This window comes from Rhagoletis pomonella, unplaced genomic scaffold (assembly GCF_013731165.1).
Source record: "Rhagoletis pomonella isolate Grant_MI unplaced genomic scaffold, Rhpom_1.0 Rhpom_scaffold_00007, whole genome shotgun sequence".
Taxonomy (NCBI): Eukaryota; Metazoa; Arthropoda; class Insecta; order Diptera; family Tephritidae; genus Rhagoletis; species Rhagoletis pomonella.
This window is the reverse complement of record NW_023458561.1, coordinates 52,350,846-52,367,046: the sequence shown is the minus strand read 5'-3', so window position 1 is coordinate 52,367,046 and position 16,201 is coordinate 52,350,846. Positions and strand designations below refer to the sequence as shown.

Here is a 16,201-nt window from a genome sequence, read left to right as displayed (position 1 = left end):
AAAATGAGATAAAATAATAGGTATGTAAGTATGTTTGTGAAAAGCGGAAAAAATTTACGAAAAAAGCATATGCACAAAAACTAGTGAATTGTAAAAGTGGATATCTGCGCAGGCATGTAAATTAACCCACTCGCATTTTCAAATTCTACCAGTTATTAATTTTTTAAATACGCCCTTTTTTACGAATCATTAGTCGTTTTCAACTGTTATACATAAATTGACAGAGCATTTGCTGGGTATAAGAAGTTCGGTTTCGTTTCTCCTTTTCACTGAAACTTGCCAAACCTTCAGCGTTAGTAGAACGCAAGCTCTTGAGTTGTACAGAGTAAAAAATTTCATAACTTAAAAACGCAAAGAAAGAAGAAAATTTAAAATGCACGCGAAAATAATCTTGTTTTTAACTTTGATTATTTATAGCCTTTTTGCCTGCAGTCAAGCTGAACGACCAGGTTTACTTTTACAAAGAATTGAAATAATAAATAAAACAACTCGTAATATATACATAAATTCTATTTAATCCCATTTTAAGCTCACTGCCTACTGGCTCATCCGAAAGGTTACGGCCCCTGCGATATGCTCATCACTGGTTTTTACTACAATGCGGAACGAAACGTGTGCGAGCAATGGTCCGAGGATGGCTGCGGTGTAGGAGGCGGGCATTCATATGATTTTAAAGAGGATTGTGAGCGAGAATGTATTGAGAGAAATTAAAATATTTATGTAATTTTAATTGATTCATACTCGTGTAAAGAGTACAATCACTGAGTAAATACTTATTTTAAATTGTTTGTCTTAAAGAGAACCCGTAATACTAAACATGAAAAAATTCCAATGATTTACATTAAAAAAAAGTCTTAAGTAAATGATCTTCGCAATAAAAACCAAACAATGTCTGGATTCGTCAATAAATTTTGATAGGAATAAGTAAGCGCCGATAGTGGGATGCCAGCTTAAAGTATTTTTTCAAGACAATTTCGAAAAACAAAAAAAAAATATAATTTTTTGTCCGAACCTTCGGCATTTAAGTTTGATAAAACGATATTTTTATCTCGGAGAGAACCTTTTTTTTTGAAAGTTCATTGACCTCAAGTGGCCACCATTCTTGATTTAAATGTCCCACCAGCCACAATACATAGGCAGATACTCACATATTTATGACGCATAAAAAGATGTTTCGCATAAGCAAACAGAAAAAGCACCAATGGCACGCGATGAAATTCACGCGACCGCTAAAAACCCACCAAATAACGCAAAACATATGCGTACATCCATACATATAAGCCACATATATCATATATGATGTAAGTTCGTAAATACATATGTACATTAGGGTGGTAAAAAAAAAAGTTAGGAAGGAACTTTAGTGCTCTCACTACCTAGAATTATTCTATATCGAAAAAATATACCCATATATTTTTTTTAATTTGAAATCAAAAAATATTTAGAGCTAACTCAAAGTGCTCAAAAATTTCCATGTATTTTATATTGGGGGAAAAAACACTTTTCGTAGAAATGGTTTGGAATTCTTGAAAATCAATATTTTTCGATCGATAAACTCTGATTCTCTTCAGGAGACTTCCGAAAGCAATAGCCAATTATTTATTTAACCATTTTTTGTTACTAGACATTTTTTATGCCCCCCTCCCCCTTTGCATTCTCCGGGGTTTTCGGCGGCCTTATCAAATATAGTTACTATGAAAAAGTGGTTAAATAAACAATTCAGTATTATCATTGGGAAGCTCCTGATGAGTAGCAGGGTTTTCCGATCGAAAAATATTTTTTTTCCACAAATTCTATACCATTTATACGAAAAAGTTCTTTGCCCCATATAAAATACATGGAAAATTTTGAGCGCTTTGAGGGACCTCTATATATTTTTTTATATCACAAAAAATAGGGATATATTTGTTCGGTATAGAACAAACCTAGGGGGTGAGAGCTTAAAAATTCCGACTTCGCTTTTTCACATGCATTTTTGGAACACCCTAATTCACCTACATCTGGTGTAGATGCATACACAGTCGGGCGCGTAATTGATTTTTATACCCGAGCGCACTTGTGCACAAGGGTATATTAATTTTGTTCACATAACGGTTGTTTGTAACAGCCAAAACGAATCGAGATAGATATAGACAAATGTATACATAAATGATCAGGATGAAAAAAGAAATCGATTAAGCCATGTCTGTCTGTCCGTCCGTCTGTCCGTCTGTCCGTCTGTCCGTCTGTCCGTCTGTCCGTCTGTCCGTCTGTCCGTGTACACGATAACTCGAGCAAAAATTGAGATATCTCAACGAAATTTGGTATGTAGGTTTCCTTTAATGCAAGGTAGGTTGGTATTGAAAATGGGCGAAATCGGACTTTAACCACGCCCACTTCCCATATAACGGTAATTTCCAGAAATACGAAAACTGCGATATTTTAGTAACTACTGAAGATAATTCACTCAAAAATGATATTTACAATAATTTTTAGACGAAAAATAAGAATATTATAAATTTTTGGAAAATGGGCGTAGCCACGCCCACTTATGGTTACATGTGTATATCTTGGTAACCGCTGCACCAATTTCTTCCAAACTTGGCACAGTTGTTGGCCTTCGCATAACATACCAAATGGCCGAAAATTTTTAAAATCGCTCAATAACCGCGTCTACTTCCCATATAACGGTAATTTTCAGAAATACGAAAACTGCGATATTTTAGTAACTACTGGAGATTATTCACTCAAAATTGATATTTATAATAAGTTTTAGACGAAAAATAAGAATATTATAAATTTTTGGAAAATGGGCGTAGCCACGCCCACTTATGGTTACATGTGTATATCTTGGTAACCGCTGCACCAATTTCTTCCAAACTTGGCACAGTTGTTGGCCTTGGTACAGCATAAAAAACCGCGGAAACTTTTTAAAATCGGACAAAAACCACGCCCACATCCCATATAACGGTAATTTAGAGAAATACAAAATCTTCGATAAATCAGTAAATATTGAAGCTAATTTATTCAAAATTGATGCTTGCAACAATTCTTTACCAAGAAATATGTTTATGGTAAAATTTTGGAAAATGGGCGTGGCACCGCCCACTTATGATCACATATAAGTATATCGGTAACCGTTCTACCAATTTGTACCAAACTCGGTATGGTTATTGTACTTGCCACGTGTAAGCAAAACGTTGAAAATTATTGAAATCGGACTAAAATAACGGCCGATTCTCATATAACGGTAAATTTAAGAAATGCTTGAAACTTCAATATTTCGAAATTGAAGGACGCTAATTTACTCAAAATTGATACACCCCGGCTTACCATCTAGCGGAAGGTTTCGGAAGGGTGAAAAAACATATATTTAATACTTGCGCCGGGTATTTAATGTTCGGCTCCGCCCGAACTTAGACTTTCTTACTTGTTTTCATTTAATTTACTGAGTACTTAAAGCAATAATCTAGTCGATTTCGAAGCAACTTACATACATATGTGTGAGTACAACGAAAATAGAATATCTATTGCAGATTTTTTTTCGAGCTGTATCCACAAATAGCGATAGGCGATAGACACCGCATTTATGTGCCAACACACAAAGATACAAACCTTTGCATATCGAAACACTAGTTTTTTACCTCTCATTGCCAAGTAAACACAAAATGTTCAAACACAAAGTGCTTAACCCGGCAACTGAGAGCCGGGGTATTTTAAACACATTGAACGAAATGGTGAAAATGAGCATTCCAGCCAACCTGCATATGGGGCGTTCCATACCCCAATGGACGGGGTTCACACTTCAAGTGTTTGATTTGTTTCAAATTTTTAGGGTTGATGGATAAACATAAATAATAAACAAATATGAAATTTGAGCTTGATTAATACATTTTTAGAAACTTTACAGCAAAAAACAAGAACAAGTCGATTTAATAGTTTTCCAAAAATTTGAAAAAAATCACACATGCAAACATGAAAATTCTCTATGAAAAAGAAATATTTTTTTTTAAGTTTTTTTTTCAGAAAAATTTTTCACATACAAATTTTTTCATTAAAAAATTAGTCTTCAAAAATATTTCATCTCAAAAAAAAAAAAGAAAAAAATCACAATGTTAGCTCGAGTATTGCGTAGTATTTAAGTATAGTATTACGCATGATAAAAACATAGTAAGGTAGAACCGCTGAGAGTCACTTTTGAAATTCTTGACGTTTCCAAACAATTTAATTTTTAAATTTACTCACAAACTCACACACACATTTTCATTTTCAATCTCAAGCAACAACAATTTCGAACAACTTCAATTTTTTATTTTTTAAAATGTTGGCAAACTTCAAAAAAAAATCATTGCCGACAAATTGAGAGAACGGTTCTACCTTGCTATGTTTTTATCATGGTATTACGGGGTACACTCTACAATAATTTCAGTTATGAATATTTTTTTTACAACAAAGCTGAGTAAAATGAGTATGTACATACATTACAAATTTTTACATTTTTTTTCGATTTTTTTTTTGAGTATGCAGTTTTGTAGCAGTTTTAGTATAATAAAGTGCACCTACTGTAAAATTGCGTTAATTTTTAATATTTTTTTATGCTGCCGGATTTCTGCACTTTTTTCTTATGGAAGAAAATGCGCAAAACCGTTTTCAAAGAAAATTAAAAAAAAATTAACGCCACATATTTCTCGTTTTAATTTAATGAGCTCCTTTAGGAGTCTGAAATGAATGTGTTTCGCTTCTGGCGAAGGTCGGACTTATATGAGCTTAAAATCATACATTAAATCAGCCTCAATATGTGTTATATCTGAATCTTATTGCGCTCATATTCCGACTCTTTTAAGGCTCCTAATTTGTGACTAATTTCGGAGTCGTTTTTAGGTTCTCGTATGTAATCTTTTTTTAATTCATTTCGCAAAAACCTTTTTCATAAAAATCTTTATTTAAAGATATAAATTAGAGGATTATCTTAATATCAAAATTTTTTACCAGTGTTTGTTAAATATGTTGATGGGCGGCCTTTGGTAAATACATTTCTTGCTGCTGTTTGAGGACGTGGGAGCAGAAGTGGCCTAACTCAATTATTTTTTTTGTACATACCTACTTAAAATAATTTCAATTGTGATAAATTTTAAAATAAATGTCGCTTGTTCATTAATTTTAAGGTACAAAGCTACATAGCAAACCTTCAATTAAGGAATAAGCGACCTTTGTGCTGAAATTTATCATATTAGAAAGTATTTATTTTAAGAAGTTAAGTACGAAAAAAAAACAGATATGGGTTGCGCCAGTTCCGCACTCATGGCCTTACGTAGCACTCTCGTTCTCATCACACATTTTCCAAACATGCTCCGCAATGTTTTCGATAGTGAAGCCACATCTCAGGCGGAAGTTATTTCGAACTTTTTGATTATCGAAAAAGTAGCGAAAGCGAAAGTTATTTCGATCTGATCCATTATCGAGAAAGTAACGAAAACGTTAGGAGGTTATTTCACTTTACCAATCGAGATGCATCGAGAGAATAATCCAGTTTTTGTAATCATATTTAGGTGCCTCTAGGTAAATGTTTTAGTAATTAAAATAATCAATATCTATTAGAAACAAATTTAAATATGAACAGATGCATTTAAAATTTATTATTGTTGATAGGCCCGACAGGAGAGGAGGGGGAATCGGCGACTTTTTCCCCCGGGACCAGAGTTCTCAAGGGGGTCCCGTGCTCAGAATCCAGAGAATATTTCACCTGGTATTTCCATCGCCGAAATGCCTTCCTCTTTCTCAGTTAAAAGCATCGCGACCCAAGTTGAATACATACGTAAAGTTCATACAGTTCATTGCTCCATCGTCTGCGGTATTCGCTATAGACAATGCGCAAAGGCCCCTAATTCTTCCGCAGAATATTTCTGTTGAAAACTTTAAAGCCGGGATCCCATGATTTGTACATTTTTACAGTTTTGTACATTTTCACAGTTACAGAGTGGTCCGAGCCGCTTCATCTGACATTTTCATTGTCCATGGCGCGGAGTACACTTACATAACATTTGACCATATTCTGGAAAAGAGTTGATGCATGCACCGTCGTGCTTGAATAAAGGCTCAACCAGCCACTGGCGGAGCGCCCTTCCGCGCCTGCCGTCCGTATAAATATATGAATTGCTGTCGAGAATAACGAAAACACGAGAATCCCGTAAGATAGGTCGTGTCTACGGGTTTATGTCGGTGGCTGGTTAAGCTATAACTCGCCAGGCAGTTCCAGCATTTCAGTCGCGTAATTGCTCTTCGCATATTATTTATTATTTAATTATTACTTACCGATAATCGACCAATGTGTAATCTTCATGTGTTTGATTAAAAGCTAATACTTTCAAATCAATTTAGTAGTTTTTTATATTTAAAAAAAAATAAATAAAAATTTCGCATAAAGTAATCGCCACATTATAAAATATGTAGAAATGTTTGCATAAAGAATTCAATATTTAAATTCTGCCGCAATTTGCACGTCACCATCGCTATCAGCATCGCCAAACTTTCGCCAATTGCCACAGTTGCTACTCACTATTCTACTAATTTACGAGGGGCTGCATTGCTTTTGCGTACTTTGCGCATGCTCGCTTTTGAGACTGCTTTTACAACGCTAGCTTGTTCACTTGCTGTCCATAAACCAAACTCAGCATCGCCACCAGCTTCACCTTCGCTTCCACTAGCATTGCTATTGACCTTGGTACGAGATGTGCCAGCATTCAAATTCAACTCTTTGGACTTCTTGTTGGCGAACTGCTTATTCTTCTTCTTATTTATCGTTTTTTTCTGTGTCTTCTTCTTTTGAGTATATTGTTGCGGAAATGGCAAACGAAATGAACCCGAGAACCCATTGCCCTTGGTACGTACAAGTTCGCCCTTCTCAAGCGAATTCTTGATATACCGTTTAACAAAGCGAAACCGATTTTTTACATCCGAAACCGCGTTACCATAGTTTTCGGCAATATACTTTTTGATCGCAGTCAAAGAGACGCCCGCACGTGGATTGCGCGTAAGACTTTTAATAGCTGATCTGACCATCATTTTTGACGGTATCGAACGTCGTTTATAAATGCCCATGGAGAGCGGTCTATTGCGCGGTATGGGTGGAGCTCGTGGTGACACTGGAAGAAGTGCACCAATTTCAGCCCAATTATTAGCAATCGTATCAACTTGATTCTGAGCAAGGGAATAATTTTTTTTTTAGCTTTCAGCAGAAAAAACTCATTGGAAATTACTTACAGGAGGGGAGGAACGCACCATTACAGTTCAAAGTAAAAGATTGCTCGCAGAAAATCGGTAGCAAAAATATATTTATTTAAGTATATGAATGTAGTAAATCGAATCGGAAAGTTTCACAAAATATTCTCAAATTAATATTGATTTATTTATTTGGGCGGAAACAATATTATCATGGCATTTGAAATCTTTATCTATCGACAGTGTAAATTATTACAAGTTGTATGGGAGTTTATTCATTTAGGCGGGTGGTGTAGTGGTTAGCAATGCGCGCAAATATTTCGCAGAGCCTGAATTCAAGCCAAGTTTTCGACCAACATTAAAAAAAAAATAGTTTCTAATAGCGGCAATCAATGGCTAAAACCTCCGAGTGTATTTTTTCATTAAAAACAACCGGAGTCGGCGTAAAACTGTAGGTCTCACCGCTTTGTGTGACAACATCAAGGCTAGGGACACGACGACATCGACTCGAAAGTATCGATATAGTACTCATTTAAAGTATCGCTGTAAAAATATCGGGCACCCATTAATATCGGGATAAACGATTCGTTATTCCCAATATCGATAACAAATTCAAAAAATTTTATCTCAATATTGGTATAATTTTTTAATGAAAAAATTATACTTTGTACTTCAATAGAAGTTTGCCTATTTAGAGGTAAGTGTGTAAATTCATATCACCGAAGGCGCGGGTGGAAATCTCGCCATATGCCAGCCTAAGATCGTACACATTTGTGCTCTTTAAAGCCCAAAATATTCCCGTAGCATCGTAAGAGATACATACATATGTACATAATTAAAACAGTAGTTGAAATAATTATAGCCGCACCATATTTTGACAAGTTTTAACATATTATTTTTGTTGCTATTTAATTTTGGTTATTTTTTTATAAAAATATAGTTCATGCTTTAACAAAACCCGTGTAAATCACAGTTTCAAACTTTATGCAACATTAAAAAAAAAATTCAAAATACTTTCGTAAAAATTTCTAAATTTTTTAATTAGATATCCTACAGAGATTTTGAGTATACAGTTTTGTAGCTCATTGAATAATAGTAGAACAAAGTACAACTTTTAAATGGCTAAAAATTATGGTTATAAATAAAAGTCCTCAATAACTCTTATCTAAGTCATAAAAAATAAAAATAAAAAATAACCGCTATTTACAGATTATTTAGATAAGAATCAAAAATAATGGTAATTTTGGATTTATAAATTAAAAACAAAAATAAATGTTATTTTTAATTTTGCATACAAGTTAAAAAAAAAAATTTTTCAAATTGATTCTCGGTGAAAAAAGGAATCCAAGGTGTATTAAACAAGGTGGTGTTGGGGCGACAGCTGAGTTTTTCGCCGCGGAGGCCATTACGTCAAAATGATGTGTTTGTTGTAATTCATACCAATGACAGTATGGACATCAGCGTATAATTTGTTAGTGTAATTTTTTACTTATATACGGCCAACACCACCTTGTTAAATACGCCTTGAAGGAATCGATTGGTAAATATGTATCGCTTAATTGTAGAACATTTCCTTCATAGTGAATTTTTCAATGATAGTTTTCATCAATAACTGTTATGTTATGTTATGTTATGTTATGTTATCACATATTAATTAAAAATTAAACCAAAAACGAATTGCTTCGGATTAAAACTGAGTTGGTTGTAATGGTCCGTAATTTGACTTTATTTAAGGAATGTTTAAGAAAGGAAAACCTAACAGGATTCGCAGAATTGTGCTTATTTTTACATGTATTCTGAAACCACTTCTGTTTTGGTCAACTCCCTTATAACCATGGATTTACCGATTTTCTCGACACCAGTGTTCGCATTGCTGGCTGGACAGAAATTTTCTTGGATGTAGATAGTTACAACCATGATAAAAACATAGCAAGGTATAACCGTTCTCTCAATTTGTCGGCCATGATTTTTTTTTGAAGTTTGCCAACATTTTAAAATCATATAAATGTGAAAATAAAAAAATGAAATTGTTCGAAATTGTTGTTGCTTGAGATTGAAAATGAAAATGTGTGTGTGAGTTTGTGAGAAAATTTAAAAATTAAATTGTTTGGAAACGTCAAGAATTTTAAAAGTGACTCTCAGCGGTTCTACCTTACTATATTTTTATCATGGTTACAACCACTTACCAAAAACTTAATCAAATCGTGTAAGTCACTTAAGAAATATGGTTTTCACATTTTTATGGTTTGGTGTATTAGGCACGTTTTAATCTGGCGAAATGTTGCGTTTTGAGAACTGGGTGGTGCGATAAATTATACCACTGGTAAGACTTCACAAGAAATATGCACATATACATACATATTTATATTTATTTTGATTATAATTGCATAATTACATACACACATACATACATACATAAATATTATTCAGTGTTTATATTTCCATCCTTAAACTGACTTTAAAATCTTTCGAGGCTTTCCAATTTCAAGAAAAATGTACCTCTATTGTCTAATTTGAGTCCAGGGTTAATCTCATTTAATCCGCTTTTATGCTATGGTTGGTGCCAATCGAAGAAGTTATGCTGAGATTTCGTTTGGGCAACGGTGGTGGCGAACATGGACTCTTTGCATAAGCATTGGCTATACAACGTTCCTCGTCGATGGTGTGGCTATATTGCTTGGGCAATTCATATTGATCATCGACTACGGCGAATGGTGATGGACCAAAGGAGCTTTCGAAAAATGTCGATGAAGATTTGACGCTTGACAAACGTTCCAAATCATGGGTGGATACGCAAAAAGGTGGTGGTGGTGGTGGCGGCAATGATAATGGAGGCGTCTCCAGTGATGAAGGTATGAGCCTGAAAAAAAATATTATTCTGCCATAAATACGTGGTTTCATTTTGTAACCTATGTATTATTCTTATAAAAGTCTAGTAGTAGTAAAAGTAGGAGGAATTCGCGAGCTGTTTTAGCCGGCAGTGCACGCCGAATACTTCGGTGAAAAAGCTCAATGGCCTGATTAGTTCAGATTGTCATTGAGAAGACAAAAGCCCTCAAAGCCATTGGTCTAGCCGTACTATAAATCTTGCTGGTACGACACTCTGGTCTGGCGATGACCGAAAAAATCAACGACTACCCTTTTCATAATTTGGACGAAAAAGGTCAAGTGTTTAATTAGGCACCCTAGTCGACGGCTCGCCGGCAGCTCTCGGCGAAAAGAAAAAAAAAGTTTGTAGGCAACATCTGCTTCTAGATTACTCTGCGCTTGTTTGGTTGCCGAAGAATAGTAGATCGCAATGGACGAAACTTAAGACTTTTCAGAAAACCTCACTGCAGATAGCAAAGGGATATCTTCTGATATCGCTTGAATACCACCTGCAATACTTGTTCAGCTCTTATCGCGGGAAGTAACCTAACAGACACTTGCTGGAAGTAGTCACCTCCCAGTTATGGCAGGAGGCATCTCTACGTATTCACCGACGAGATCCTGACCCATATACATCACGCAACCAGTGGACCCGATATTGATCAGATAAGCCATAAGCGATATTAGCCGAGTGTCAATCAGCAACTTTACAAACTCTCGCCCAGTGAATGGCTTCATCGAAGTTCTACCACCATTCATCGCACCAAGAGCTTCAGCCACCTTGCGCTGTTGCAACCAAGGATTGGATACTGTAGCAGGCATATGCAAGTTGAACTTAATTAGATTCGACGTCGACAAGCGAAGCACTGTTGAAGGCATCCCAAACGACACCAACCCCCCCATTAATCACACTCTTTGATCCGTTGCCATCGAAACAGGCCGTGACTACCGATATTTTAGCTTGGCGACAACTACATATAGATTTGCCGATTTAGGCAGGACTTTGTAATGTTGCTACTAAAGCAATAACAGGATTTTATTCCCAGTTAAAATAGTGTACAAATGTAAATGAAGGCTTAAATTAGTAAAAATGATATTTGTATTGGCATCCCTTAAAATCTCGAATACTCACTTTCTTGTAGAACGTCTGCTGAGTGGTTGCTTTTTAATTGAATCCATGCTCTTCAAATAATCTGTTTCAGGTTCAGAACTTTTCACCACCAATACATTTTTCGAACCCTCCAACAATTCTGGATAGGTTTTGATGCCAAAATATGCTATAATTCCGCCAAAGAATGTCGATAAAGTAAAAATTATACACAGCATACCAATAGTGAATTGCTTTTCATCCGCAGAAATCCAGATTTCGGTTTCTTCACCACCCAGTCGATTTGTGGGCACATGCATAGGTTGGCAATTGAATGGTGAGATGGTATAGCTGTTTGCGGTTAGCGGCAGCATGCAAAACGTGTAAGTGTAATTTTTAGTGAGATTGTTGGCAATCAGATATGGCTCCTGATACATTTCGCAATTGTAATCGATATTTTTTGCAGCTTCACCGTCCACTCGAATAGCTGTATCGTTTTTTCGTCTAAACCATATTACATTTATCACTGGTTGACTATTGTAGTCCTTTATGACAACTTTTACCGAATTATTGGGCAGCAAGGTCAAATTGAAAGTATATGACGGTACCTCGAATTCGTAAAAGGCCACGATTGATTTGCGACTATTTTTATGGCGAGACCGAGTAGTGGTCACTTCGTCCTTGCTAGGACTATATGTAGGCTCGCTCGTAGAAAACTCCACCGGGCGAGGAGTAAATGGGTTGCTGCTTGCGATCTCATCACTTTGCTCACTTTCTGAACTTTCTTCACTTGAGTTGTTCAAATTGTTTGCATTTTCCTGCGAGTCAGCAGATTCTGTTGACTGAATTATTATTTCAACTGCGCGTTTAATTTTGGATGATGACTTCTGTTCATACGATGAATTTAAGCAACGCAATTGAATGATACCTAAATCCTCAGAGCTCGAGCGACTGTTGCCTCTGTCGGGTGGTGTAAGTGCGGTTACTTCGATAGTGGGTACTTCAGATGTAGTACGAGCAAGCGATGTTGCTGGTTTTGTTGTACTAGGGACTTTTGATAAATCTGACATTGTTGATGTAGCTGAAATGTTTACCAACTCCCCAATAATCCCCTCATAATTCGTTGTTGTTTCCGTAGCACAATCATCATTCGCAAATAAAATTTCACTTAAGAGCTCACCATTATGACGAAACGGGGAGTGACAGTAGAGTGTACCCAAAAATTGGTTACGATATATTCGATAAAATTTAGTGAACTCCTGCAAATCACAATCGCAATGCCATTTGTTGTACGCCAAGTTAACGAGTGTGGGTTTACGCCCAAAGAGTAATGGCTTTAGCGCAGTAATGGATATAGTTGCAAGCAAGTTATCGGCCAGATCTACCACTTGCAGGTGCTTCAGGTCCTGAAACGCATCCACGCCTATAGCAGTAATTTGCGAACTCATAATATGCAGGTAATGCAAGTTGGGCGTGGCAAGAAACATTTGCCGCGTTAGTGGCCCAGCGAATACGTTATGACTTAGGTCAGCAAACTCCAATCGTGTCAGCGTGCTTACACCAAATATTGTTTGTCCGGACAATATGGTCAAACCGCTATTGATACGCAAATGTAGCAGCGTTAATTGTACGGGCTGCAGGAAGGCACGATTTATTTCGTTTAGCTGTGTGTCGATAATCAAATAACGCAGCGATTTCAATCCAATTAGTGCACCTCCACCTACTCTTTTCAATTTCAAGTCTATCAGCGATAATAAATATGTATCCGCAAATAGAGGGGAGTTAAAAGCGCCACTTCTGATGTGCGTAATATTGCTGTTTTTCAGATTTAACTCGTAGACTGGTCGGCTGAAATCGAGCCAGCCATTTCGTAATAAACCGAGTGGAAGTGTTTGTTCTATAATATCAATTGCATCGATGACTTGGCAGCTGGACGCCTATAAAGGCAAAAAATAGTGTTTGAGATGGATACTTATTGGTTAAATATATAAGTATATAGGCCCTTATTATGAGTTGCATTCGATTTTCGATCTTTGCTGGTTATCGAATATCGAATGTGAAAATGGTATTATGCGCTATGCAACGGTGTCGAAATTTTCGTGGAGTATCGAATTTTCTGTGGAACAGAATTTTGCTTTCGATGCTGTAGCGAAGTTTGATAAAATGGTGAAAAATGTATGATTTTGCATTTGTTTTTTTTTACGCCATCTTTTTTACTTAATTTAATATGCACAACTTTACATATATATAAGCATACTATTTAGTATACTAAATTTCTAAACAAAGCTTCACAGCGATCAAAAATATACTATTGTGAATAGTGTATCAGTATCAATACCAAAAGTACTCAGAACTCGATTCTCGAAAGGATCGACAGTACCCGATTTTTAAAAGTATCGATACTGAGTACTCCAAAGTAGCATTCAATCGACGTTACTTGGGTTTAATATATTAATTTGAATAAAGTCCTGCCAGCTAGTGAGATTTCTTCACTCTTCTTTCACACTAAGCATTGGAATGTTACCAACATATGTATATTTAAACAAAGTACTCGATTCTCAAAAGTAATCGATACTCCCAACAGTAATTGTGAACAACCTAAACAAGCAAAATTCACAATTCTTCTTCGAATGAGTGTCATAATACTTAATTAAAATTCTTCCGATCAGCACTTTCGATCACAGTCGAAGATCGAATGCAACTTATAATAGGGGCCATATTTTTTAATGCAATACTGATATATCTTAGGTTATAGCTTATAGCAGCTAAAGTTGGTGTCACTCAAAGTTCAAAACTTATGACCAAAAATATTATCTAAAATTGCTTAAATAAAATAAATAGTTGCCGGTGTTTATAATTGCGCACTAACACTAGGTAGAACACAGGTTCGATTCGAAAAATAATGTTTGGCAATGGCAAACCGCCCTGGCCATGAAATACCTTCTCTTTTAAGCCATTTGCCGTTCAGAGTCGGCTAACTATAAGCAGTAAGTCCTTTAAGTTTTGTGTGAGAAACTGAGTCAACAAAAAAATATCAGCAACAAATACGAGGACTGTTTGATAACTGTAAAAGAGATACCTACATATATTTTCAAATAAAAAGCGATTTATTTCCCCAGGGCGAAAAGTGCATTAGAATGCTGATTACATAGTTAGCTGTAATATTATCGCGAACGCATAAAAAATACATTCTATTATTAATCACGCATGTAATGCATTACTACTTTTTGTGGGTTTTGTCCAATTTCAAAAATTTTCATTAAAGGCTGAGCTCGGTCTAGCGGCTTTTGAGGTACACATATTTGTATATACCATTTTAAAGGCCAATATATACTCTTCTCAGATCATATTCTGTATTTGAAATTGAATCAAAAATAGTCATTGAATACAGCTGTAAACTGTGAAGCTATATGCCTACAATCGATCGTAAAGATTTAAACTGTTAATAATTACACATCAAATCCATAAAAATCGTTATCAATGTTATTTCTTTCTTTGCACCGTTTTAAGCAGCTCAACGTCTGTCGGGTCTGCTAATATATTTATAAATAAATACATAATATATGTATATTACATATTAGCTAAAATACTATGTATGTAGTTTCAGGAAAATATGTATTAACTTTAATCCTTACCACACAGGTGTTGTAGATACTTTCGTATATAATATCTGCATTTGTACGAATACAAGTGACCGTGCAATTATACTCTCTGCACCCCTCACCTCTAACTTCTGTGGCCACTGCTACGTGAGCTCTGTAAACAAAATAGAAGGCATTTGCATAAGATAAATAATATAAAAAAACAGATAAGAGCAGTACTGTCGTCGGCTATGCCAAAGGCTTCACACCTTTCATGAACATCAGAAGATTTTACTTTAACAGATTAGTGCATTTCAAATTAGTTAATTGGGAGCTAAATGAAATTGTTATATTCACAGCACACATACATGTGCATGTATATACGTAGATGGAGGATTTACATTTATAAAAAATAATATCTAAACAATCAGAGGTATGGAAGATACACCAATCTAAGTTATTTTCATTGCTGGGTGGGATCCGTATGTAAACCGGTAACAGAATTTAATGATTTTGGCTGGCTACATAGAGTAGTTATATCACAAACATTTGTATCTGAACAACCAGTGGTATAGATGATAAAGCATACAGATACAGCACCGATCTTGACGATTTTCTTATTAGACTTTGTATGATTATTTAGAAAATAGTACACAGTTTATTTATTTAAGCAGCAAAGTTCAAAGTACATAGAATATTACTTTAAGGAATTTGTACATTTTGTTTTTTTTCTTTTAGGAAATAAATGGTCAAATTACCTTTTTATATTTACTAGTGTTCGCCCAGCGGTTGAAATTCAACCGATAACATTAAGGATAGTTTCTGTAAGTTGAATGAGCTAAAATAACATTAGTTGGAATGGGTTAAGTGGAGGGGAGTTTAGCTTAGTACTTGGCATAACATAACATAACCATAAATAAGAATAAATAACATAACATATGAAGCATAACACACCACAATATAACATCGCACACTCTTCAGTTGTATTTCCTTTTTATCCCTTTTTTCACCTCTATCTAAATCTTATTTATTTTGGTTCATTTTATGCCAAATGATGTTGCTTTGATGCCACATCAAGTGATATCATGTCATGTGGTGAAATTGGGTGTGGTGAGCTGCGGTGTGGTGGAATTGGGTGTAGGAGTTACGGTGTGGTGAATTTAGGTGTGGTGAATTCAGGTGTGGTGAGTTAAGTTATGGTGAGAAAGTTGAGGTGTGGTGAATTATGGTGTGGTGAATTTTGGTGTGGTGAGTTGAGGTGAGTTAAGGTGTGGTGAGAAAGTTGAGGTGTGGTGAATTAAGGTATGGTGAATTTAGGTGTGTGGAGTTAAGGTGTGGTGAGTTGAGGTGTGGTGAGTTAAGGTGTGGTGAGAGAGTTGAAGTGTGGTGAATTACGGTGTGGGGGTTAAGTTGTAGTGTGTTTCATCTTCATCTTCATCTTCATCTTCATCTTCATCTTCATCTTCAT

At 35.6% G+C, this 16,201-nt stretch overlaps 3 protein-coding genes across 3 annotated transcripts; 1 reads left to right on the top strand and 2 right to left on the bottom strand.

The window, feature by feature from the left end:
- The first annotated feature begins 291 nt into the window (after positions 1-291).
- Positions 292-893, top strand: LOC118744011 (PI-actitoxin-Afv2b-like). Its single transcript, XM_036476773.1, has 2 exons — positions 292-449; positions 530-893. Exons 1-2 carry the CDS (start codon positions 374-376, stop codon positions 709-711), a joined length of 258 nt encoding a protein of 85 aa, XP_036332666.1. The 5' UTR covers positions 292-373; the 3' UTR covers positions 712-893.
- A 5,641-nt stretch (positions 894-6,534) lies between these two features.
- LOC118743894 (histone H1-like) lies at positions 6,535-7,260 on the bottom strand. The gene is made up of 2 exons (XM_036476657.1): positions 7,240-7,260; positions 6,535-7,176 (listed from the first exon to the last, which is right to left on the bottom strand). The coding sequence occupies exons 1-2, from the start codon at positions 7,258-7,260 to the stop codon at positions 6,535-6,537; spliced, it is 663 nt and encodes a 220-aa protein (XP_036332550.1).
- Positions 7,261-9,732: 2,472 nt separating this feature from the next.
- LOC118743893 lies at positions 9,733-15,452 on the bottom strand. Its single transcript, XM_036476656.1, has 3 exons — positions 15,435-15,452; positions 11,198-13,089; positions 9,733-10,057 (listed from the first exon to the last, which is right to left on the bottom strand). The coding sequence occupies exons 1-3, from the start codon at positions 15,450-15,452 to the stop codon at positions 9,733-9,735; spliced, it is 2,235 nt and encodes a 744-aa protein (XP_036332549.1).
- Positions 15,453-16,201: the final 749 nt, after the last annotated feature.